This window comes from Xenopus laevis, chromosome 8L (assembly GCF_017654675.1).
Source record: "Xenopus laevis strain J_2021 chromosome 8L, Xenopus_laevis_v10.1, whole genome shotgun sequence".
Taxonomy (NCBI): Eukaryota; Metazoa; Chordata; class Amphibia; order Anura; family Pipidae; genus Xenopus; species Xenopus laevis.
This window is the reverse complement of record NC_054385.1, coordinates 16,150,336-16,176,895: the sequence shown is the minus strand read 5'-3', so window position 1 is coordinate 16,176,895 and position 26,560 is coordinate 16,150,336. Positions and strand designations below refer to the sequence as shown.

The 26,560-nt window shown below is 39.3% G+C and overlaps 1 protein-coding gene across 9 annotated transcripts in view; it reads left to right on the top strand.

Annotated features, from left to right (window-relative positions):
• Window positions 1–26,560, top strand: part of strbp.L (spermatid perinuclear RNA binding protein L homeolog) — a 121,786-nt gene that overhangs the window by 67,707 nt on the left and 27,519 nt on the right. For 5 of the 9 annotated variants that reach the window (XM_041572058.1, XM_041572055.1, XM_041572060.1 and 2 more), the window contains 8 exons: window positions 1,975–2,140; window positions 6,618–6,762; window positions 7,064–7,078; window positions 16,705–16,799; window positions 17,386–17,481; window positions 17,656–17,767; window positions 19,095–19,192; window positions 26,069–26,180. In XM_041572058.1, the coding sequence (XP_041427992.1) occupies window positions 1,975–2,140; window positions 6,618–6,762; window positions 7,064–7,078; window positions 16,705–16,799; window positions 17,386–17,481; window positions 17,656–17,767; window positions 19,095–19,192; window positions 26,069–26,180 (839 nt within the window). 9 annotated transcript variants of the gene reach the window in all.

Genomic DNA, 26,560 nt, shown 5'->3' with positions numbered 1-26,560 from the left:
GAAAAGAAATTTAAAGCATTGATTTGACTTCACATACAGGTATGGGGACCTTGAATATTCCTCACAAGTGCTATGCTAAAATTATTTTAGTTTAGTGCTGCCCAATCACTAAGGAGGTATGAGACTTTCAGTTTTAATTGTCCCATCTCCTCTTCTCTTCTGGATCAAAAGTAAGAAAAAGCAAAGAAATGGCATTTTCAAATCTGTCTGGATCTGAGAGCAGGTTGCGGGCCTAAAGCTGGCCATTGATTTTTAAAAGATCCGATCCTCATCGAGAGACCACGATTTTCTGCAAACATAGATAGATTGCACTGGGACCGACAAAGATTTTTTGACCTGGCCGATCAATTTCCTGATAGATGTCGGCCGAAAAATCGTAAGATGTACGATCATTCGAATATCACTAACCGCACGATAATTTAGAAGGATTGGTCGGACTTCCCTAAAATCGGTCGTTTGGCAAGAAGAATCTTCGAGTCTATGGGGACCTTTACTTATACTTGGCTAGCAGTGAAGGGATCCAGTACCTATACTATTTATTCATTTTAGGTAGTTGGGGGATGTCTGGCCATATCACTGTTTTGGAGTGGATATTTTTTGAGCCTCATGGTGTCCTTGGTTATTTGTGATTCTGAATATCTGGATTAGGGGTCCATTACCTATATCATTCATTCTTGTTCTGTATATCTCGATTAATACCACAGCCTGGTACACAATGATACAGGACGTTTCCATTATAGTTGATAGGAGGCAGCATTGAGTTTTTTTTCCTATGTTGTCTCCCATTAACTATAATGGGAACCTCCTGCTCTAGTTGGAGGCAGTGGGATGAATTTCTAGAAAACTGCTCAATGTGCCATAAACTGTAAAAGAGTAGCCATCTCTTATTTTTTTGTAGCCTCATTACTGAGGAAGTACCATATTATTTGTTTTTTAATTTATAGATTTTCCTTATAATGTTTCTTTCAAAGGGGGTTGATTGTAATCCCACTCACACTGTAAAGAAAGCAAGCCAGAGAGTGATACCATCTATAATAACACAATTCTAAACAATGATACATCAATTCCACATAGCAAACCTTCATTTAGTCCATAAGCAATTTGACGAAATAATACTTTGAATTTTAAATAATGTGCATATATTATGCTAAATGAGATATCTGTTTGTATGTTTCTTTGTAAGAGTATGGTATAAAAAGGATATTCTCACATAAGAAAATTGAACAGTCGCGCACCCTTAGGGTAGGACTACATGGAAATTTTCGGCGCGATCTGACGCCCTGCGACAAGTCGCATTCAACAAAAATAAGGTAAGTGAATGCATTGTCGCATGGTGTCGCAGCATTGATCCGATGCAAAACGACTGTCGGATGCAGACGCTGCAGCGCGTCGGATTGTGCCGAAAACGTCCATGTAGTCCTACCCTTATTCAGATGAGCCAGGTGCACAATATTAGAGGATCCGGCAGCCTCACAAACAGTCTGTGAAGAAGATATCGGCACACAAGGCATTAAAGTTGCAGGGATACCCTGCTTGTTTAGTCTGCGGAAATGCAATGTTTCGCAGACACGCCCCTTAAAGGTGCATGTCCCCGAAACGTTGCATTTACGCAGAATAAACTAGCAGGGTACTCTCTGCAACTTTAATGCCTTGTGTGCCAATAGCTTCATCCCATAAAAAAGATATTCCCCAGTTATTCTACACCTCCTGTGCTTTAGGAGGGTGGAGCTAGGGTTGCTGCCAGTTTTTGCCCAGGTTTCACAAGGGTTGTCTGGATGAACACCACTAAAACCAGCCCACTCTGAAATATCAATGTCTCCCCAGACTTTGCATATCAAAATGTAGCAACCATGGTCCTTAGAAGAAGTTAAGTGGTCATGAAGCAGTGAGACACCTCTTCTGTTTGTTATGGTGTGCATTTGAATTTTTCGTGAACCAAATAAATGTCTGATTTTGTTTTTTGTTTTATTTTAGGGATGAAAGTGGCAAAGTGCTATGTGGAGTCATGAGAATTGGCCTGGTTGCCAAAGGGTTGCTAATAAAAGATGATATGGATTTAGAGCTGGTTCTCTTGTGTAAGGAAAAGCCATCAACAAGGCTGTTAACCACAGTTGCAGAAAACCTCCCCCTACAAATTCAGGTGAGCTTTGTCTTTCTTAAAAACCTCAATTGAACATCAATCCTTTTCTTTCCTTAAGTTCATCTTCAACAATGACCATAAATGTAATGATTAAAATAAAAACTAAACAAGCACAATAGAATTGTTCCTGCATTTACATCGATTTATGCTTATATGAGTTACCATCAAGAAGGAAAAACAAAATTAGAGAAAAAAATAAGAATTGTTTGCCTAAATATTAAAGATTATTTCTTGTATTTTGGGTCTTATTGAGTAATAGGTTTGAAGATAGCTTCCATACCTGTAAGTTGATGGGCACTCACACTCTTTGCATTCTTAGGCATCTTCTCCTGGACTGGGTACCTTTTGTCTTTTTTATTTTTACATCAGTCTCAGAGTTTTGTAGTGTTATTTGATAACACTGGGGAACATTTATATTGATTCAAGCAGTAAAGCACGGAAATTTAATAAGTGCTTAGTTTTAAAATGATGAGTGAGTAGTTTATTGTAACCTAAGCATCCCTTACGAAATAAATTCTGCAGTGTAGCAATAATTTAAAGTATCCATGCTACACAATTTTCTTTTGTTCATCCCTTCCTTAAATGAGTGATCAAGGTACAGGCAGTATATCATTGGTTGGTGCAATTAAAGCCCCATTCTGTAGGGATAGTGGGTAAAAGAGACCATGGCATGTGGGGGCTTGGTTTTCACTGCAAGAATATAAAAACACTTGCCACCAAATCTATGTGGATAACCTTTTGTGAATAAATTTTAAAAAAAAGATTTTGGAGAAAAAATCAAGAAAAGTGAATGAAACACAAAAGCGGCATTTACCTTACAAGGAAACTAGTTGGGTCCATTTCAAAACACTCTTACCCACCCACAAATATGCTGTCAAGTTTGTTGTATGTGCTAACACAACTAAAAAAAGGATCCCTAACCAGTTCGGTGCTAGCTCATACAGTTCAAACATGACATAACATTCTTCAGAATTCCCAGCTTCATAGTATACTTATACCCACAATGCACTCTCTTCGTACAGATATGCTACTTAATCCTTTAGATGGTGGATTTAAATAAACCACAAAAAAACTGTCCCAAATCATTGGAATGGCTAGAATTAATGTAGCAAAACAATGGTTACAAATTTCCATTATGGCTCATGGGATAGTAAAAAGAATAAACATAATACAGAATCTTTTGTATGTAAAAGCCTTATTAATGGATCAGATTGATATGGTCTCCATGGAATACCTATTTCAGATCCAAATGATAAATTTTGGTGCATGTAGAACAATATGAAACCGTATCGGTAGTTTTTTCCCTCTTCATTTGGTGGCTCCCCCATACTAACATCCCCTATGCCCACATAGAAATATTTATGGTAAAATTGTGACCTGTGTCAGTGTCGTACTGGGACACCAGGGGCCCACCCAAAAAACCTTACACCAGGGGCCTACTTTAAGTACTATTATTCTTCCTCTCCTCACTCAACCTCTATTCTCCAAATCTCTTTTCTTTGCATACTATAATTGAGTATTCCTTCTATTTAGCCTCTTTTTCTCATAGAAATAGGGAATGGCCATGAAATAGGCCAAATTTTTAGCAGCACAAGGGCCCACTGACACCTGGGCCCACCGGGACTTTTCCTGGTATCACGATGGGACAGTCCGATACTGCCTGCCATCATCCTAAAAGACAATATTGTTATGATATAAAAGGTTAATTCATGACTGTACATTTTCTCAATGAAAATTTATACATAAAAGAATTTAAACACTATGTCAGTGTTTTAATTTATCTGCAGCATACTTGCACCCAGTTATGAAGCTAAAGTGCAGAAAGGAGGTGCACTGGTCAATATGGAGTTGTAATAAAAAACACACACCCTGGTGGTCCAGTGGTATGGCGGGGACGCCCGCCACGCCGCCCCTCTTCGGCTGCCATGTTGGTTACTTAGGGCACGCGCCCACGTCTCGTTCTTAATATTGACGCTGACGTACTGACGCCGGCTCACTATGGCGCGAACATCAAGCGCTATATAAAGCTCATTCGGGCTTTCAGACCTTGCACATTATAGGTTTACTCCTGTTTTGACCTCTGCCTGGCTTTTGACGATTCTGAACTCCTGTATCCTGACCCTTGCCTGATATTCGACTACCTCTTCTGCCTAATCCTTCTGATTGACTTCCTGGTTTTGACCCTTGCCTGCCTGACTATGTTTATTCTCTACCTGCCTCGACCCGGTCTGATCTGACTACTCTATTGCCTAACGCCTTGTACCACGACCTTCTGCCCAAAGACTCTGGTTTTCAGTTGTGCCACTCTGCTTGTCCAGAACCCCTCACCTTGCACCTCTCGTTATAAGACCTGGCGGCATCTGAGCAGCTGAGGGTTCCTCCCAAAGCCAAAGGCGGCTGCTAAAGGCAGAAGCACGAGCCGAGACCAGGGTGCTTGGCATTGGTTCTAGATTTAGGGTGCCAACCATGACAGGAGTGGTGCTCAGCTAGACATTTCCTCCAGGCACTGTGAGCCAGACATTTGATTGGCTGTATACGTTACTGCATTTTATTACATTCCTCCATATCATTGTTACTTCCACAGGACAATATGTTGTAAGTTAAAAACACAAACCTAATAGGTTATATTTTAAAATATTAATCTGTTACTACTCAATATATTCCCTTAGGAAAGAAATGTAATACATTAAGTGCAAACCTATGTGTCTTAACTGAGATGTAAAAAAGTTAGTAGGAAGGAAGAAGAAAGCATTTAAAAACTACAAGTCAGAGGGGACAGATGCATCTTTTAGAACATATAATAAAACAACAAGTGCAATGTAAACAATACTCCGGGGTCTGATAGAATACATCTAGGAGTACTTAGTTCGATTAAAGTCAGGCAATTAAATCTCTAAGTTTCTCAGACTCCCTCTTATTATAGATTGAAGGAAAGCTTATGTAATACCAATAAGTAAACTGAATTTATTGTCACAGCCTGGCAACTTCATAACTGTAAAGTTTATTATTTTCATTAGAAGGGTATGATGCATACAAACCAGCAAGGTTCTAAGAAGGACAGCTGTTAAATTTTACTTGATTTTTAGGATATTGGTAATTGGATCATTTCCTTTACAACAAAGTTGTATGCTAGAGACAGGGAGTGGTGTGTGCAGAAAAACAGTCCCACTGGTACTCCATCCTTGGAACCAAGATACTCCTCTGGGAAATGGATAATAAGGAACTGTAGGACAAATGCTGGATTACTGCTAAAGCGCAACTTTATTGAAATCCACATGGCATGTTTCAGGCATCACAGGCCCTTTTTTCAAGAGGATAATAGATCTGGTAGGTCTGCTTTGTTTTTTTTTAAGGAGACAGTTGTGAAAGAAAATGTTCAAGTGCCACTGAGATCTGTTGGACCTGATGGTGCTATTTGAATGAGCTGAAAGAACGTGTACAAAGTGTTGGTGTCATATAAACAATTTCCAGACTTGAACTTTATTTTGTCTGCTTTAATTTAGCCTCTATATTAAAGGGATACTGGCAAAATTAATCAAAATTAATCAGTTAATAGTGCTGCTCCAACTGAATTCTACACTGAAATCCATTTCTCAAAAGAGCAAACAGATTTTTTTATATTCAATTTTGAAATCTGACATGGGGCTAGACATATTGTCAATTACCCAGATGCCCCAAGTCATGTGCTCTGATAAACTTCAATCACTCTTTACTGCTGTTCTGCAAGTTAGAGTGATATCACCCCCCTCCCTTTTCCCCCCCAGCAGCCAAACAAAAGAACAATGGGAAGGTAACCAGATAGCAGCTCCCTAACACAAGATAGCAGCTGCCTGGTAGGTCTAAGAACAACACTGAATAGTAAAAACCCATGTCTCACTGAGACACATTCAGTTACATTGAGAAGGAAAAACAGCAGCCTGCCAGAAAGCATTTCTCCTACAGTGCAGGCACAAGTCACATGACCAGGGGCAGCTGGGAAATTGACAAAATGTCTAGCTCCATGCCAGATTTCAAAATTGAATATAAAAAAATCTGTTTGCTCTTTTGAGAAATGGATTTCAGTGCAGAATTCTGCTGGAGTAGCACTATTAACTGATGCGTTTTGAAAAAAACATGTTTTACGATGACAGGATCCCTTTAAAGACTTGGGGGCAGATGAATTCAGTTTGTTTCTTTTCTCCTTTTTCCTGATCATGTAGTCGGCGGGATTTACCTTGATAACGTTTGAACTTGATGGTCATTATTATTTTTATCCTAAATATTTGTCCGAGTTCAACCTTATATTTTTTATGCTTGATCTAAAGGAAGGCGAACAACCCCATTTGCATCAAACACTTTTGTGTTGCTGCTTAAAATGTTGGTTTCATGGCAGAAAAGCGTATGCTAGTTTATTTTACAAAATATTTAATAGAAAACAGAAACTGAAGTATACGTCTTTGCAGTCAACCTGTTATCTTGAATCCCTTTTACATTTCAGAAAATCACAGAAGAAACCTTCCAAGTGGAACAATGTGTGGAGGAGTCATCTCTTCTTATTCAAAGTTCCAAGGAACCTAAATTGACCCTAAAAGTCATCCTTTCTTCCCCTCTGTTCCGAGAAGAGGAGGAAAGGCCTGGTGGAGGTACTTTTTATTTTTCGTCTGCTAGTATTATTGCCAAAAGTGCCTGTAATTTACCCTCCTCTGTAACAGAAATAAATATAGTGGGTTACACACATTTTAAAGAGTTTAACTTTGCCATGTATTTTCCCCCTTTTGTGCTGTAGTTTGAAACAAGATATTTGTTTACACAACCTCAGTGCAGTTTCCAGGCAGTTTGTATGTTGGAATTATTGGATAACCTGTGCTTATTTCATATTTAACTTGTTGACCTGTTTATAGCTGACTTTGAAAATAAAACTTCAGTGACTTTTATTGTTTGTAGCAGCCATGAGGTTGGGTAAGTCATATGTAACGCTCTAATGTGACCATGATTTTTATTTCTGTTTTTTTTCCCCCTATCCTATTTTATGGTCTGTAATATTTGCTTCAGCTTCTTAAGCCTGTCCCCTGCAAACTTGCCAAGCAACACTGGACCTATGCCTTTGACCAACAGGCCACACTCTGTCATATCAACCGAGGCAGCCAGCCCACCTGGGCAAGATGGACTCCCTGTCGCTCCTGACATCTCTAGCCCCACCCTCTACTCTTTCTGTCCTTCCCACAAACATCAGCTATACAGTGTCAAATGTTGGTCAGTTAACACACAGGTGGGGCCATCTGGGAGAACTTCTTAATTAAAAAATAATTGCTGGAATTCAATGTTTTTATTTTGTAAACAAAGGGAATGCCTATACAATACACAGTGTCAGACTGGGATGCCAGGGGCCCACCAGAAAACCTTAGACCATGGGCCCACTTTCCAAACTATTATTTTTCCTCTTCCCACTTAACCTCTTTATTCTCCTAGTCTTTTATATCTACTTAATATACTCTATACGTCCATTATTAAGCCTAAGAAATAATGAATGACCATGAAATAGGCCAAATGGTTAGAAGCAAGAGGCCCACTGACACCTGGGCCCACCGGGAGTTTTTTTGGTTCCCGGTGCGCCAGTCCGACACTGACAATACAGATGTCAAACAGGGTCAAATGTTTGTGGAGTAGAACTTCATTGTGAGTAGAATCTATACCTGGAAGTGGATGATTTCCATCCTCATTATAGGTATGATTCATAAAGAAAAAAGGTTGCAGTAATTGCTTTCAAAGATAGCATGTAATATTGCTTGTAATGTGAACGCTCTTGCCTTCAGTATCATAAGAACATCCTGTTGAAGGGGCCAGCAGACTTATTACTCTATAATATCGAGCAGGACCTTCTGGTTAATTACAGATTATACTCTTCGAAAATGTAAAAGAAAACATTTTAGCATACCGGTTGCTTCAAGATTCTCTCTCAGGATGTGTGTATTGTATGTGCATTCCCCTGCGATTATATATTTTTAATATCTGCCTCGATTACAATTAGACTATAACTGACCAATATTTCCCCAGCTATGGTTGGACTACGCTAATCAATACCCTAACAACACTGAGCAGCGTAGGTGCAGTGGACCTGTCCTGTGTGTATTTCATGAAGTCAGAATGACGCTTGTGTCTTCATGGACTGACATTACTGTCTGGTTTTATGGTTCTGTCATGTAATGGGACACTACTGCATTTGCTATTTTGTACACATTTGTATCTACGAACTGTTTGCATGGCCGTTTGTTGACATCATGAATAATATCACAGTATTTCTCTGCATCGCACATAGGAAGACCAGAGTTTGTGAACTGGATGCAAAAAATATGTTTAACTAGAATATACAGACCAGAGGGCTTCTATACTAAATAGTGGCAAGGTACAAAAAACATTTTCCCCACATCTTTCCACTCTTGAGTTGTTGCTGGCGTAGTTGTTACCTGGCAGCTTACCTTATGCATCATTTGGACCACCAGGCAGGAGAACCATGGGACATAAAATACTTGAATCTCACTCAGAGCAGGTATTAGAAAGTGCCTACAAATGCTAAGTGTATGGGTTATAAGGGGTGCACTTACAGGATAATTCCCTATTATTGCATATTTCTTTGCTGTGTGGCTTTACTCAGGCTCCGCTATGTCTTATCTTTTGTTTAAAGATCAGAAGCCATTTCGTTTGACAAATGTGCAAGTATGAAAACATAAAGTTATCAGATATAACCTCTGCCATTGACATTGACTACAGGACCTCAACAGGTTTTAGCTGGAGTATTTTTAGATTCAAGCTTTTTGCAGGAACTACCCTCGAAAACTTTTTTTTTGCCAAAAACATGACTCAACCTTTGATAAATAACCCCCTTAATGTGAATTACCCCCTTTAAATACGTTTTGTACTCCTGAAAACAGAAAGCTGTCAGTTCAAACTTTCTATTATAAATACTACTCTTACGGGGAAATGTAATAAAAAGTCGCTAACGGAAAAACTATTCTCAATGCGAAAAGTTATGCCTTTGGGCGAACAAATTTAGCTTTGCCCGAATTTAATATAGTTTTTGCGAACCTGGAAACCGTTTAACTGTTTTCCGACAGTGGAAGACTGTTTGGAAATTTTTTGCACGAATGCACAGTCAATGTAATAAAACTTCTTAATGAAAAAGTCGTTATGTTTGCTCCTAAAGATTACGACACCTTCAAGCACTTCTTAAGAGTGCACAATTAAAATTCGCAATGTAATAACAGTTTACAGAACAATATTACATGTGGGAGATGTGGATTTTTAGTCTTATTGGTGCGAATTGTTTTGCTCTTTGCGACTTTAATTACACTCCCCCGTAAGTATTTTCCGAGCCAGCCTGGCTGGCTGGGGAGTTCTGAGAAAATCTCTGGTCGGAAATGCTGACCACCATATGGCTACAAGTGCATCAGGATAACAAAAAGCTAAACTTTTTCTAGCTCATTTGAATTAGTGTCCCCAGGGTGTCTGCAATAACATGCCCAGGGCGTTCTGTTTTGCACACCTGTGTCATGAATGGAGCTTGCTTCTCGCATTAGGAAAGTGGTACATTAGATCATTTCCCCCAATCAGGGGCTAGCGAGAAACATGATGTTGCTCCCAGTGGCCTCAAAACAGGTGCTCACTTTTGAATTCCCGGCTTGGAGGCAACTTTTGGTTGTATAAAAACCAGGTGTACTGCCAAACAAAGCCTCCTGTGGGCTGCCAGTCAACATAAGAATTCCAAAATAGCCAATTACAGCACTTACTTGGCATGCTTGTGTTGCTCCCCAACTATATAAATTTAAATGTGGCTCACAGGTAAAAAAAAAAAAAAAAGGTTAGGGACCCCTCACTAGATAGTAACATTTTTGCTAGCTAAACAGAAGTATTTTATTATCACCATAAAATTTGTGGACTTGGCGCACACTATAGCAGCGCACAGAGTGAATATGCTAAGTATTTTCCTATCTAGAATTTTAAAATTCTAGATAGGAAAATACTTTGCAGATTCACTCTAGTAAGAATTGCAAGTTAAATGTAAAACGCTTGAGTCCATTTCGGACCATTTTCGGACAGATTCTGTGTTTTAAGTACAGGTATGGGACCTGTTATCCAGAATGCTCGGTACCTGCAGTTTTCCGGTATAATGTATCATTCTGTAATTTGGATCTAGATACCTTAAGCCTACTAGAAAATCATGAAAACTTAAGGGGCAGGTTTATCAAGGGTCGAATTTCGAGTTTGAGTTCATAGGAGTCTGTAAAAACTTCCATAAACTCCCATGAAAATGAAATTCAGAAAAAAAAAACATTAATATAATTTATCAAATTCAGGTGAATGGGATCGACCTGCAAATTCAAATTCAATTCAAGTTTTTTCTCAAAAAAAAACTTGATTTTTAGGAAGGCTGCAAACAACTCCAAATTGATCCCAGGACGCCCTTCCCCCCCCCCCCCATAGGCTAAAACAGCAATTCGGCAGATTTAAGGTGGCAAATAATCAAATTCTTAAATGGCCAGTACATGATATATCAAATAAACAATTTCCTAGTCGAATTACACTTTAAAAACTCGAAAATTCGGAATTTTAACTTCGACCTTTGGTTAATCTGCCCCTAAATAAACCCAATAGGCTGGTTTTGCTTCCAAATAAATTCCAATAGTTGATAAGTTACTGTTCTATACCTGTACCTGGAATATTAAAACAGAATTGGCAATGCCTTTGTGTATAACCCCCAGGTTAATGTGTCTGTCTGACTACATTGCAGAGCTCTCAGGCCCTAGTTTTTAAATTTGACCTTGGTAACCGTCACATGTGTTTTATGGGTGTCCATAAAGAAGCACACATGGATGGGCAGTTTGAGATGAGGATTTATCAAAGATATTTTTGCCTTGATAGGTGGAAATTCAAGTTTGCTTGGCTCTGCACTTATTGAATATATATATCAATGTTGAGATGGCCATCTGTGCTATATTCCATTAATTTGATCCAACTTTGCATTGCTAAGCAAATTCTGTTTCTTTATACAAAAATAGTAAATTTCTTTATAGAGCTGCTGGTCTGTGTGATACAGAGACATATTGTGATTAAAGTTAAGCTATTGCGGTGTAGCTGGTCCCTTAGCTGGCTATATACATGGAAGCTTCTCTAGAAATGGATGGATCCAGCTACCATGCAGAGCATGAAGACACTTCATTCTAATAATGTTAATGTACAAGACAGTCTGATGCAAGTCGTTCTCCTCTTGCCCTCGCCCATGATCCTTTCATGTGTTCTTCTGTTAGGATTCTGCACACAGGTCCTGACTGGCTGTACAACTGTGCTGGGCGAATGGGCCTAGAAGTCAATCTACTAAATGTTTGGTATACACCGTTGGATATCTGGTTTCTAAGCACACCTTTAAAAATTCTCTTATTGCAAATTTCTTGGATGAGAGTGGTCAGGTTGTTAAAGGGATACTGTCATAGGAAAACATGTTTTTTTCAAAATGTATCAGTTACCGTATATACTCGAGTATAAGTCGAGTTTTTCAGCACCCAATCAGTATAATCTTACCTAGCTGATCGACGCGACTACGGAGCTGCAAGGCTCTGACGCAGCGTGCCTCTTCCCAGAAACAGATGGCTGCGCTTCTGACCGGAGTCCCTCCTGCACCCGCGGCTAGTGCGCTCTTCTGCGTGCCGCAGCACCTCCATCATCACGCCGATTTACTCCGCGCCCTAAAGTGACGTGAGCGACCGCAGGAAATTACGGTACTTACCGGTAACCACAATTTTATTTAGTTCAAATACCAAACCCCCTAGGTGCAAAAATCCCTCCCCTTTGTTCCCCCCCTCCCTCCTCCCCCCTGGCCTACCTGTCCCCCCGGGCAAACGGCCCTAACTTGTTACTCACCCCTCTACGCAGGTCCTTTCCACAGAGTTCACAGATGCCATCTTCTCCCAAGCAGTCTTCTTCCTGCTTTGACCGGCGTTTTTGGCGTATATGCAGTTGGAGCATTTACAGGTACGGATCTACTGCGCATGCGCCAAAAGTCACAAAGTGAAATCGGAAAACTTTGTGACTTTCGGCGCATGTGCAGTAGATCCATACCGGTAAATGCAGGAAGAAGGCGGCGCCTGTGAACTCCATGGACAGGACCTGCGCAGAGGGGTGAGTAACAAGTTAGGGGCATTTTCCCAGGGAGACAGGTAGGCCAGGAGGGAAGTGGGCAACACGGGAGGGGGGAGGTATTTTTGCATCTAGGGGGTTTCCTTCTCCTTTGAAGAGATAACACACAGATGGAGTACAAAATGTAATTTAGGGGGTTGCATAGAAACACTGGCCATTGGGAGTGTACAGCATAATCCATACACACAATTAACAAAATAAGGCAAGGCCATGTCTGGGCGATCCTTGCCCTTCAAGAAAATCAAGTCATATTTTTCCGAGTGCAACCAAGGAAACTAGAGAGGAAATTCTGTGTTTCTACATGAGCAAACAGAAAAAAAATATCTTCTAAATTTCCATATAAAATAACTTGGCAGTCGACTATATACTGTAATTCAGTGAATCTGCTAGTTAATATTCTACAGTGTAGAACAAGTTACAATTTATTATCATTTTTTTATTTTCTGTGGGGGTTTGAAAGTGTTTTTTCTGCTCCTTTTCGGTTTCAGATTTCTGCGACTGTCTGGTTGCTTAGAGATTAACTTACCTTAACCAGGTGATAGAATGAAGGAGGGCCTCTATTGAGAGATAAGAACTGAAAACCAGCCTTCATTAAAGGAGATGTCCACCTTGACATGCCCCACTTTAAACGTATATCTAATATACCATGCATCTTCAGAAAAAAAGCAAAAGTTTCTGGTGGGCAGCATGGACTTTAGACAGATCTGCTGTGTAATGGTCACTCTCCAATTAGCAGGGTGACCTTATACAAGGCAGTATAATTCGTATTCTCATTACATGGCAGAAGCCAGTGCAATTGCATCTGAATTAACCATTCAAGCCTGTAGTATCCACTTCTGCAATAGGTGCTTGATGATTTTGCAGCTAACCCTAAGCTTATTGTCTCAACAACTGCCCAGAGCAACTGAGCACGTGCAGTGTCACCGACACTCCTAACAAAATCCAAAATGGTGACCCCCTTGTGCAGCCGGATAACATGTTCCCCTTTTTCTGGCTCTATAAATAAAGTATTGTATTTGAGGTAGCCTATTTTTAAAAGGTGTGCTTATAACCATGATAATGCTCTTAGCTGCCACAGGTACCAAGTGACGCAAAATGCAACATTTTACCTAAAAAGTATGCTGGCCACTAGCCTCCATTTCACTAGACTGACTTCAATGTGTGTTTGGATGAGTGATAAAGACAGCATTGTCCAATCCAGGTCTTATTCTTCATGTGGGTCACTTAAACTAGTCTGTTCTATAGTTCTATTAGACATTGTTGTCCGAGGGCTTCAATGATTTTGTTTAAAAACATCCAAAACTAGACAAGTTTTTTTCAAGCCAGCACATTCTACAGCCTTTCAGACTGGTCAGTTCTTCATAACCACTCATTTATCTTATTTCTTTCCGATATATATTTATATATGTGAGCTTGGAGCAGATGTTTACATTGAAATGTTATGGCTAAAACTCCATATGCTTTGCAAGCTGCATCCGTTACTACTCTTACAATATAAAGGTGCAGTCCTACCTGAAAATCCCTTTTCACTTATTCCTTACAATTCCTTTAATGATTTAGTTCGGTTGGCACAAAAAAGTCATTTTAAAGTGTATTTATTATTGTATTTATTAGAAAACATTTGATAGAGGCACCTCCTGCTCCCTCCAAAAAAAACAAAAAACCTCCAACCAAATCCTTAAAAGTAATTGGTTAATCCCAATTGGCTAGTTTCAGCCCACCAGTCCAGCCAGTTGTTCTTTTAATATAGGTTTAGTTCAGGATATTTTTGTTCATGTCATGTGTGGGCCTAATCACCATTAAGGAAAAGTTGTTGAAGCTTTCTATGTTAAATCAAATATATTAAGCGGTGTGTAGGTATTTGATCTACCCAGGGGTTGCCTAAATTCTGGTTGGAAAGAAAGTAGTGGTAGTGGAAAAGGGTGTACCGCATGAAGTAGTAGAGATGTTTAGCTTGTGCAAAATGGAAGTAAAAAAGATACAGGTGCTTTTACTACAAGTAGTTGTCATTTTTACCCTGAGCTCTCATTGTATGCTTTATTTGTGCCTGCCCTACAAATCCATTTAGGAGCACCAACCTGTGCTGCGTGTCTTTTTCTCGACATTTAACCCCTTCCCTGCCAGGGCCGTTTGATGTCAGCATACCGCATGTTGCCAGTAAGCATGTGATGTGGCAGATATTAAACAATAACATGTAAAAAGTTTATCAGCGTTGGCTGCCAGGTCCCTGTCAGTTGGCACCTTAGAATTTCCACTCTCTGGCAGGTAAGCGGCTAAAAAGACAACCTTGAGGATTATATTTAATTTTTTTAAAGCTGAATTTGACCTTTAGTTCATTATCACTGCAACATAGTAACCGGCGCTACATTGTTCCCTTGGCTTTGTTGCTATGCTTTTTCTGTTCCTATCCCTCCTTGTGTGGGATTGCACCTTTAAACCTTTTGCAGCTTCCATGTAGGGTCTAAAAATATCTAATCTGAGCTTGGTGAAATTGTAAATGTGTTAATGAGAAAAGAACGCAATGCAAACATCTGCTATGGAGTTCATCAGGTCTGGAAATACGCTTGTAGCACTTCAGGCAACCCAAATCCAGGTAATAATCTAAGCAAATACAAAATTAAGAAACACCATTTCAGTGGCTGCTGTGGGATTCTTCATAAAAGAAATCCGTCCTGGACTACGCTGCAATTTATCGTTTGGGTTGATGTTTATAAACTTGCAAGCGTCATTTAATGACAAGGTTAAATCGCCAGTAAACAGTGAAAGAGGTTAACACTCATTTATAATAAAGGTTCAAAACTAGAAGTTTGTAATAGAAGCAGTAGCAAGGTACCCTCCCAAATCGCAAACTTGTATAGAAGGATGTTTTATAATATTTAGTAGCTATTTTTCATCGCAAAATCATAGCATATTGACCTTCTAAGGCAGTGATCCCCAACCAACCCCAACATGTTGCTCACCAACCCCTTAGATGTTGCTCACCAACACCTTGGATGTTGCTCCCAATGGTCTCAAAGCAGGTGCTTATTTTTTGAATTCTAGAATTGGAGGCAAGTTTTGGTTGTATAAAAACCAGGTGTACAACTAAACATAGTCTCCTGTAGTCTGCTAGTCCATATAGAGGCTACCAAACAGCCAATCACAACCCTTATTTGACATCCCCATGAACTTATTCATGCTTGTGTTGCTCTCCAAGTCTTTTTAAATTTAAATGTAACTCACAAGTAAAAAGGGTTGTGGACCCCTGTTCTAAGGTATGTGCCCCTGATCGTGGATCCAAATCAATAAGCTCAGGTTCAAATACAAACTTTATTTTGTATTAATTTTTGTCTGTCTTTCTCTCCAAAAATGGCATCTTGCATTTGTTGAACCTAATCTCTTCACAAGTGCTATTAAGATTCCGGAGAAAATACAAAAGCAATGCTGAGTGCTGTAGAAAATACAAAAACAATGCATAGCTGATTACAATCCGTTTTTTTGGGTCACAAAGCAACTTATTGCTTGAATATCATCTGCCACCAGTGATAGTTAAAATACGTTTTCTTGTTAGACGTCCATCTAAACCTTTTTAAATCAACCACAATCCACAACCAAATATCTTAAAATTGTTTTATTGTGTGTACAAAGCCTATCTATCCTGGTTAGCTGTACTTAAACTGATTGATATCAACAACAAAGTACCATAAAGTGGTTTTAAGCTGTAGGGAGGAGAACAATATTACACCTTCTGCTCAAATACCATTGGAAACAGCAAGCATTGCATTTTTTTGGCCAGAAATGCAGTCAAAGTAACTGTAGTGGCAAGAGAAAAAATAGAATAAGACCGCAATCCTTACAATTTAGACTTATGGCTTTACTTTTCACATTGCCGAAGGGAAAACAATTCAGGCCTACACAAAATGAATGTGCTGTAGAAATTCATGTCCTGGAGGGCCTCCTAGGGTTTTCTTACCAGCTTGTGTTATTACCTTAACTGTGTTAGCACTTGAGGATCTGTATACGCAGAAATCTACATTTCAGCCACACAAATCAAAATATCATACATTTTTAGCTTGATCCATTCAAACATGTTAAAACCAATATTGTGCTATTGCAGATAATGCCATGAATTGTGCTACATGCGTATTTCTATGCCCTAAAGTATGTTTTGCATATTTAATAAGATCCCAGATGGTACATAGCTGTTACCAATATGTAAACTGGAAGTGAATGCCTCCTTTTGCTTTGTGTTGCACATTACTACTTGAATGGCCTTTGGATAATATAATCGCAGTGCACTTTGTGAACCATTCTCTGGGAGTCTTATTAGCTTGTTCAGATGCTGCCATACTCTTTCTGTGACAGAATCCCCTTGGTCAAATTGTATCTGTCTTTTTTTTTTTATCCCATTTTATCAGTAGAAAATGTTGCGATGAAAGATCCTCCGGACTTATTGGACAGGCAGAAATGCCTGAACGCCTTGGCGTCTCTGCGACATGCCAAATGGTTTCAGGTTGGCAATTTGTTCTTACCTTATTGTTATTGTAGCCTTATGAGGTTTTCATTTTTAATTTTTTGTATTATCTGCACTGAATAGATGATTAAACTATACTTTCATATCATGCTTGTCTAGCAGCAGTGCTGTCCTTGTGGCATAGTAGATATTGGCCACCCTTGCCAATATAATGAGGCCTTCATTTAATTTGAGGCATTCAGCTGGCATGCTTCATATCCAATAGAAAGTAGTGGTCATGTCAAATGTAAAATGAATGACATACCACATTGTATGGCCTCATGTTCAGCCTTCCATAAAGGGGGCCTGGATTGTGGCACTGGTGGTGTCAAGATGTGTTTAGATTCAGTAGAGACCTGACTAGCACATTCTTATCATGAGGCTACAAAAGCAATTTTTACATGAAGCTTTTCAGTTCTATTGGAAGCCTGCCCTTTCTAAACATGGATGTCTGACCATTCTGTAGATTTATTTGCATGAAGCTAATCATTTACTATTGACATATAAGATTCTGTCCAAGGCCTCTGTAGGTTGAGGTGAGGCGTGAGCACATCAGCAGAACTGGAAACCATTTTGTTTATTCCAGGCAAGAGCCAATGGATTAAAATCTTGTGTAATTGTACTACGCATTCTGCGAGATCTGTGTAACAGAGTCCCTACCTGGGCACAGCTGAAAGGATGGGTGAGTTTTTTTTTTTCTTGGGAAGAATGGTTTCAGATTATTTTTGGTATTAAAAAAATGTACTACTGTTTCTTTCCTTAAATTAAAAAGAGGAAAAATGTAGTATTCAAAATGTAGCTAGAAAAACCATTAAATACAAGGAGTGCTGACCTTTTACTGTTTATCTTTCTCAAGCCTCTGGAACTTATATGCGAGAAGGCAATCGGGACTTGCAATAGGCCGCTTGGAGCAGGTGAAGCCCTACGACGGGTCATGGAATGCCTAGCTTTTGGAACTCTCCTCCCTGGTAAGACTAAAACAACAAGCCGCTGCATCCACTTCTGTTTATGTGGATGCACGTTGAACAGATTAGGTTATGAAAAAACTCATCTTGTTATTCAAATATTTTGGTTGGGATAGTTGTGGTTGTTAGTAGTTGTAACCCATGTTAATAAACATCCAAGAATTAGCAGGCGCTCCTAAAAATCCATAATAAGGTTAGGCTACCTTAGGGTGAATTCAGTACCACCATTATATAGACTTGCAAGGGTCTTATAGTTGGTTTGGCCAACCAGGAACTCAATAGCTTATCTGCAATACATTTTCCTCGCTTCTGAGAGCTGATCCGGATAGTGCTTTCTGCCTGTGCCGCAACTCTGAGGAAGTGCCGAGATCACAGGCACCAAACGCGTTAGTTTGTACCCCCACTGCTGTAACATTAATATGTGTGCTTGAATAAAAGCCTACTTTGATATTAGAATGCCTCCTCTATCTGGATCAGCACTCAGAAGTGAGGAAAATGTTGTACAGTTCGAGACGGTAGAAAAGGGACCGGGTTCTTGTGAGAGAGGCGATCACAGGGGAAAGCGAGGTTGGGAGAGCTCCGCAATAACCACACTAAGGTTTTCTGAATGTGAAGCTTATCTGCAATTCGCATTTAGTGGTTGAGTTGGAACAGTGAAATAAATTGCCCAACTTCATGTTTGGGGCCAACTAGTGTACCATTTTTTTACCATTCCCTTAAGCTTTTAGTCAAGGAGACAATGGGAAAATTTGTTGTTCCCATGTTTTTAAATTATGCCGTCATTGATGGAAATCTTCTTGACATCTTAAATTTACTAAAAATACTGAAACACTAAAAAAAAATGGGCATAACCAATTTAGTTACCATTAAGTAGGGATGCACCGAATCCAGGATTCGGTTCGGGATTCGGCCTTTGTCCTTCTGCCGGGCCGAATCCTAATTTGCATATGCAAATTAGGGACGGGAAGGAAAGTCACGTGAATTTTTGTCACAAAACAAGGAAGAAAAAAATGTTCTCCTCCCCACCCCTAATTTGCATATGCAAATCGGGATTCCGGTCTGTATTCAGCTGAATCATTTGTGAAGGATTCGGGGGTTCGGCCGAATGCAAAATAATAGATTCGGTGCATCCCTACCATCAAGTAAAAGGTACTGTTCTATTATTTCAAAGAAAAAGGAAATCATTTATTTAAAAAAAAAAAATCCATGATCCGATACCAGAATTTGTACATAGTTTTTAGCGATTCTTCTGCTTTTTACCTATCCTGGCTTCTGTTTACTTACAATCTGTAGTTCACATACTCTGGTCATATATTTGTTTTCTTTTTAGGAGGGTCGGGACTGCATGACCCCTGTGAGAAAGAGCCTACAGATGCCCTTGCTTATATGACAGTAAAAGAAAGAGAGGAGATCACGCATAGTGCACAGGTAATCTACAGTATTAAGAATTAAAAAAAAAAAAAAGTACATGAATACATGGCTACATTTGTATTTCTTAAAACCTGTATAATAAAAGTCCTTTTAGGGTGACCGTTCCCCTTTAATTAGAACATTGTTCAAATGTTTCAGTGACCATAAAGTCTCTGAATAGTAAAAAGACTTTGGAGCCTCAAATGATGTTGAGGAGAAGGCATGAAACACTGAGTTTGGGGAGAAGCCTTTTGTATACACAAAACACACTCCTTCTTCCAGCTTCCATATTAAGCAGCTCATTATACAGAGGGCTTCTCATTGGACTGGTTGGTTATTTTAGCTCGGTTGTCAGAAGTAGAATGTGGCTTTTATTTTCAGTCTTGCCCTGTTTAGTTCAACAAATTACAAAAAACATAGAACCATAAAAACCATGTTCAGTGCCTGCCCTATTCAATTGTTGAATATTCTGATCATTTTCTGCATGTTTTTGGGGTTTTTGGTTCAATAGTCCAGATCAGTATGATTTCACTGCGTCACAACTATGCAATATGTGACGTATGAATACTCAAATGATTCAGCTGATATTTCAGAAGTCTTGCCACTCGGTAGCGCTGTGGGCTGGGGACATAAAACTCAAAATCACCAAAATTTACTTAGGAAGGATATTGCCTGATGCCGTTTAATAATTGCTTGTATGAATATGAAACAAAATATCTTTCGGTTTATGTCGAAAAATGTGTTTTCGGCTTGTAAAAAACACATCAAATAAAGGAGTCTTAGAGGACTTCCTAGACCAGGGGTCCCCAACCTTTTATACCCATGAGCAACACTCAAGTATAAAATAATATTGGAGAGCAACACAAACATACAAAAAGTTCCCAGGGCTTCAAAATAAGGGCTGTGATTGGGTATTGGTATCCCCTATGTGGAGCTGCAGCCAACAGGAGGCTCTATTTGGCAGTATACATGTTTTTATGCAACTAAAACTTGCCTTTAAACCAGGAATTTAAAAATAATCACCTGCTTTGAGGCCACTGGGAGCAACATCTAAGGGCTTGAAGAGCAACAAGCTACTGGTTGGGGATCACTGCTCTAGACCATATAAAGTCAGGCTGCAACATGCATTTATGCAGGGCATCTTATCATAGTTGCGAGATGCTTTATTTGTCATAAGACAAAGGTTTCAAGAGTAACATGTGACAGCCCAGGTTTATGATATATAGTAGAACCCAATCAGACCGCGTCAAAATTGAGTACATTTTTGGAAAAGTCTGGGAAAGAAAAAGCAACAGTTTGCGTGTATGGACCGGAAAAATGGTATCAATTCTGGGAAACCTTAAATTTGGTTTCTTATATTATATTAAACCTTACAGTACAGTAAAGTGTATCTTAAATATAACTATTATAACTCCCATGCACTGTTTGGAACTTAGATTGCAAGCTCCTTTGGTTGCTGTATAAACAAGCATTGCATAAAACAAAGGATTCAAGAGTTAATGAAAACAATTATTGCTATTAATTTATAAATGCAAACATATACTTCCTTATGTTTAATGATGGCACTTTCACAGTTGCATACAGTATCAGTTTAATAAATGGATTCTGCCTGGTAGGGTGCCAACCATCAACCACATTATCTGCAAAAACCTTTGAGTTTAGGTATCCTCCAGAAATGTTCCATCATTTAGAATCAACTGATACAGCTCTATTACAGCTGTTCAGTGCAGGAGATCAAAGAGAAAGTATTTCAGTAACAATCCAGTACTGAGTTGAGCTATCAAAATCGTGACTGTCACGTGGGTATGGTTGTGGGTCCATTAATATAGTTATACCAGGGATCCCCAACCTTTTGGACCCATGAGCAACATTCAGAAGTAAAAGGAGTTGTGGAGCAACAGTAGCATGAAAAATGTTCTTGGGGTGCCAAAGAAAGTGCTGTGATTGGCCATTTGGTCGCCCTATGGGGATTATCAACCTACATTGAGGCTCTGTTTGGCAGTACAGCTGGTTTTTATGCAACCACAACTTTCTCCAAGCCTGCAATTCAACAATAAACACCTGCTTTGAGGCCCCTGGGAGCAACATCCAAGGGGTTGGAGAGCAATATGTTGCTCACGAGCTACTGGTTGGGGACCACTGAGTTATACCAAAAGTACTTACATGGGTGCTTCATCCTTAACTTTTAGTATGTTACAGAATGGTTCATTCTAAGCAACTTTTCAATTGGTCTTTATTTTATATATTTTTTTAATTATTTGCTTTCTTTTGACTCTTTTCAGCTTTCAAAAGGGGGTCATTGACCCCATCAAAAAGCAAATGTTCTGTAAGGCCACTCATTTATTTTATTTTTTTTGTTGTTATTGCTACTTTTTATTACTTATCTTTCTATTCATGCCTCTCCTATTCATATTCCAGTCTCTTATTCAAATCAGTGCATGGTTGCTAGGGTTATTTGGACCCTAGCCACCAGATTGCTGAAATTGCAAACTAGAGAGCTGCTGAATAAAAATCTTAATAACTCAAAAACCACAAATAGTAAAAAATGTAAACCAATTGCAAATAGTTTCAGAATATCACCCTCTACTTCATACTAAGGGGCATATTTATCATGTGGTGTAAATAGTGGAGTGAAACTTTACCGGTAATGATGCTCAAAGCAACTAATCAGACCTTTGCTTTTGCTTTCAAACAAATTGCTGATTTGTTCTGGGCAGCATCACCAGTAATGCTTCACTCCACATAGGATGATAAATAGTCCCCTAAAAGTGTAATTTAAAGGTGAACAACCCCTTTAAAGAACAAAGTCACTGAAATCAACTTTGGATGTTCCAAGCTACTGTGGTCCTCCCGTGGAATCTGTCCTGTGCCCACCAGTGCCACTTTGGTTAACTACTGATGAAAACAGAACAAAAGCAATATTACATATGTTTATAAAAACAAAAGTATAAAGTAAGAAGCTTACAGAGGCCTGGATTTGTGACAAGGCCACAAAGGCACTGCCTTGGGCGGCACATTTTAAGGGGTGGCCAGGGTCGGATTTACAGAATGGGCACCCCTAGGCCCGCTACCATTCGTAGCCCGCTTCCCTCCCTTTTATTTGCTCAATTTTCGTCAGCGGTACCGGACCAATGGGGATTGACGCACGGGAAATTTAAAAAAACTATTTTATCTCCTGTGCATTGCCAGTGTTTCTGAATCAATGTAGATGTGGTTGGGCAGCATGCAGCCCCCTAAAATCCTGCCACCCTAGGCCCGAGCCTTTGTGGCCTCTCCACAAATTAAGGCCTGGGGGTGACATGCGCATGGGGGGGTGGGCGTCAGCCGGGGCGGCCTCTTGACGCTGTGGGGAGAAATCCGGCCTTGAGCTTTCATTAACCACATGGTTACTTTAAATCCTAATTACTAAACTGCTGTGGCTTATGACAGTTTAAGGCAGGGGTCCCCAAACATTTTTACCTGCGAGCCACATTCAAACATAAAAAAAGTTGGAGAACAACACAAGCATGCAAAAAGTTCCCAGGGTTGCCAAATATGGGCTGTAATTGGCTTTTAATAGCCCTATGTGGACTGGCAGCCTGCTACAGGAGGCTCTGTTTGGCAGAACATATAGTTTTTATGCAACAAAACTTGCCTCCAAGCCTGGAATTTAAAAATAATCTCCTGCTTTGAGTCCACTGGGAGCAACATCCAAGGAGTCAGGGGGGGAACATGTTGCTCACAAGCTACTGGTGGGGGAACACTGGTTCAAGGCCACACAGCGACCAGGTAGCCCAATGTGATAAAGCTGGACCACATCCCCCAGCGCCCAGTGTCCCAAGAATCTATCTAGTGAGAATAGAATGAATGTGAACAATCAGCTCAATTTGGAAAAAAGACAGGTGTAGTTCTGATCCAGAAAAGAGACCACAAATTGACATACCCACAACAGAAACCAGCACTCAAGGAACATTCCAAGATAAATAAAACTTTACTGTATGATTGACGTTTATTTTGGAAAGTTCCTGCAAGTGCTGGTTTCTTTTGTGGATCTGGTTGAACTGCAACTTAGCTCCCAGGCTGGTTGATATTGGTTGGTTTATGCCTTTCCTAACGTCATATTTGTGTATATTTATAAGTAATGCATTAGAAATGTACTGTATCTCTAGGATTGTTGGATTATCTGTCTGAATGGCTACCGGTCTAATCACATTGGTGTAACTATTAGAGATGCACCAAATCCACTATTTTGGATTCGGCCAAACCCCCGAATCCTTTGCGAAAGATTTGGCTGAATACCAAACCTAATCCTAATTTGCATATACAAATTAGGGGTGGGAAGGGGAAAACATTTTTTACCTCCTCGTTTTTTGACAAAAAGTCACGTGATTCCCCTCTCCGCCCTAATTTGCATATGCAAATTTGGATTCGGTTCAGCCAGGCAGAAGGATTCGTCCGAATCCAAATACTGCTGAAAAAGGCCGAATCCTGGATTTGGTGCATCCCTAGTAACTATAGGGGAAGCAGATTTGCAAAAGGATGGAAAGGCGGCACTCTGGTTAAAAAGAAGGTGGTTTATTGCGACAGGTCACAAATCAACATCACCTGACGCGTTTCGGGAGCAACTCCCTTAATCATAGGCTTACAGATACATTTGTGTCACTTTCTTAAATAGGCCATACAACAGTGACCTCTATAGGAATTATACAAGAATACAATGAAAAAAAACTGTAAAGAAACATGTGTGTTTTCCTTCTGGCGTGTCTTATGTTGAATTTAACCATATAAATACCCAAATTAAAAACTCTTTATTAGACAATTTAAAATCAATAGTGCTGATTAAAATAACAGTGCACTCCAAAGGGAGCCATTGTGGCTAGTAGCTGAGACATGTGCCTAACTCAGTAAGTATTAAGTTTTAGGTTTCTGTTGGATCAAGCATTAGGACTGTATATTAAATAGGGGTTACATTGAGTGAGCCAATACTGGTGTTTATAGACTCCTGTGGGTCAATATATAAATGCCGGTGATTATGTTAAAGAAAGTTAAGTGTTAGATATTAAATGTTTAGGAAGAGACTTAAACTAACTCTTCTCTCTTAGGTCAAGGTAAATACATAAGGTCTCTTAATACATAAGATCATGTCTTGTGTTCAGGCTTGTTGGTGTTCTGGTGTCCAGTTCCAGAATCCAATAAGCTTCCCTCAAATTCAAGGGGTGTAAAGTATCCCCTCCTCTCAGGGGAATCATCACCTGTTCTATGACCTTTACCCCTAGATCTTGGATACCTCTAGAGGAGCATAATGAAAAATGTTTACCTATGGGTGACTTGTCGTCTTTGTGAAGGATTTGGCCGAATACCGAACCGAATCCAAACCCTAATTTGCATATGCAAATGAGCGAGGGGGTTTTACTTCCATGTTTTGTGACAAAAAGTCACATGATTTTAAGGATTCGGATTCGGTTCGGCCAGGCTCAAGGATTCGGCCGAATCCTAGCCAAATACCGAACCGAATCCTGGATTCGGTGCATCCCTAATAAAAATAGCATCATTTTAGCTTAGCCATTGCTTATGCATTCCTTTTTATTAGTATTTAATTAAAGTGTTCTCTTTGAAAATTGACAAATTGGATAAGCGCAGCTCCCATTGACTTGTAATGGAACTTGACATCTTTTACATGGCAGTTTCACATTCGTTTTTTTGGGTTTTTATACTTTATAAGTCTAAAATTTTTAGACTTTTAGAGCGATTTTAAAAACCACAAATTGTGTTCATATAAAAAAATAGAAATATAAAATATTAGTAAATAAGCCCCTTAGTTATGAATGGAACAAGGCAACAGCTTGGATATAATGGAATAGGGTCTTATTAGAAAGCTAAACAATAAAATCAGTCATTGGTTTGTGTGTGTTTGTTTGTCTGTTGTTTTGTTTTTTTAGTTGCTACGGTCAGTGGCCTTAATGATCCAATACTATTTTTAGTTGCAGACTAGGGATACTATTCATTAACATGCTATAAAAAAATAACTTGAATTTGAAAAGTTGCTCAGCGTAGGCTCATCTATACTAAACAGATGAACTAAAAATTGTCATAATGTATGTATGTATTTACATGCAATGCTTAAAGGAGAACTAAACCCTAAAAATGAATGACTAAAATGCCATATTTTATATACTGAAATTATTGCTCCAGGATAAAGTTTTAGCTTCTGAATAGCAGCAATGATCCAGGACTTGGACTTGTCACAGGGGGTCACCATCTTGGAAAGTGTCTGTGACACTCACATGCTCAATGGGCTCTGAGCAGCTGTTGAGAAGCTAAGCTTAGGGGTCGTCACTAATTATCCAGCAGAAAATGAGCTTCCCCTGTAATATAAGCTGATGCTACAGGGCTGATTATTAAATTCTGATGCTAATTGCACTGGTTTCTGTGCTGCCATGTAGTAATTATCTGTATTAATTACTAATCAGCCTTATATTGTGACATTTCTATTCTATGTGTACTGTATATTGTGAGTGGGTCCCTAAGCTCAGTAAGTGACGGCAGCACAGAGCATGTGCAGTGAATCAGCAGAAAAGAAGATGGGGAGCTACTGGGGCATCTTTGGAGACACAGATCTTTACTGCTAAAGGGATGCGGTTGCCTTGGGCTGGTACAGAAGCTCAAGATATAATGTAGAACATGTCTGGCCTACTTCTTTAGTTAGGCTTTTGTTCTCCTCAAGTCCTGAGTTTGATTTTAACCTGGGCATTATACTATATAGTAGTGTTTCTGAAGCCAACACACCAGTTTTACCAGTGCAGGTCAACAGTACATTGTATTGTCATTCCTTTAAAACAATCATTTTTAGACGTTACAGTTTCTTCAATTTTTGCTATGAACACTGAGATATTTTTCATGTGCCCTTTATTTCAGCATGCTCTCCGTTTACTGGCCTTTGGACAGATATACAAAGTCTTACAAATGGACCCTCTACCTTCTAATAAACCTTTCCAAAAATATTCCTGGTCAAATTCAGACAGAGAAGGTGAGTAGGAATTGAAACTAGTATTTTGCTTTGCAACCCCCTATACCGCATTTAGAATGTTTGAGTAGACAGTATACTTTAACACAGTTCATCTTGAAAATTAATTCTGCGTATTATCTTAATTGTTATTTTCTGAACTCCCTGGATAATGAAGATTTCTTTATACATAAACCTAAAGTACAAGAGAGCTTTATACAAAGCTTAATATATTTTATATTAAAGGGATACTGTCATGGAAAAACATGTTTTTTCCAAAACACATCAGTTAATAGTGTTGCTCCAGCAGAATTCTGCACTGAAATCCATTTTTCAAAAGAGCAAACAGATTTTTTTATATTCAATTTTGAAATCTGACATGGGGCTAGACATTTTGTCAATTT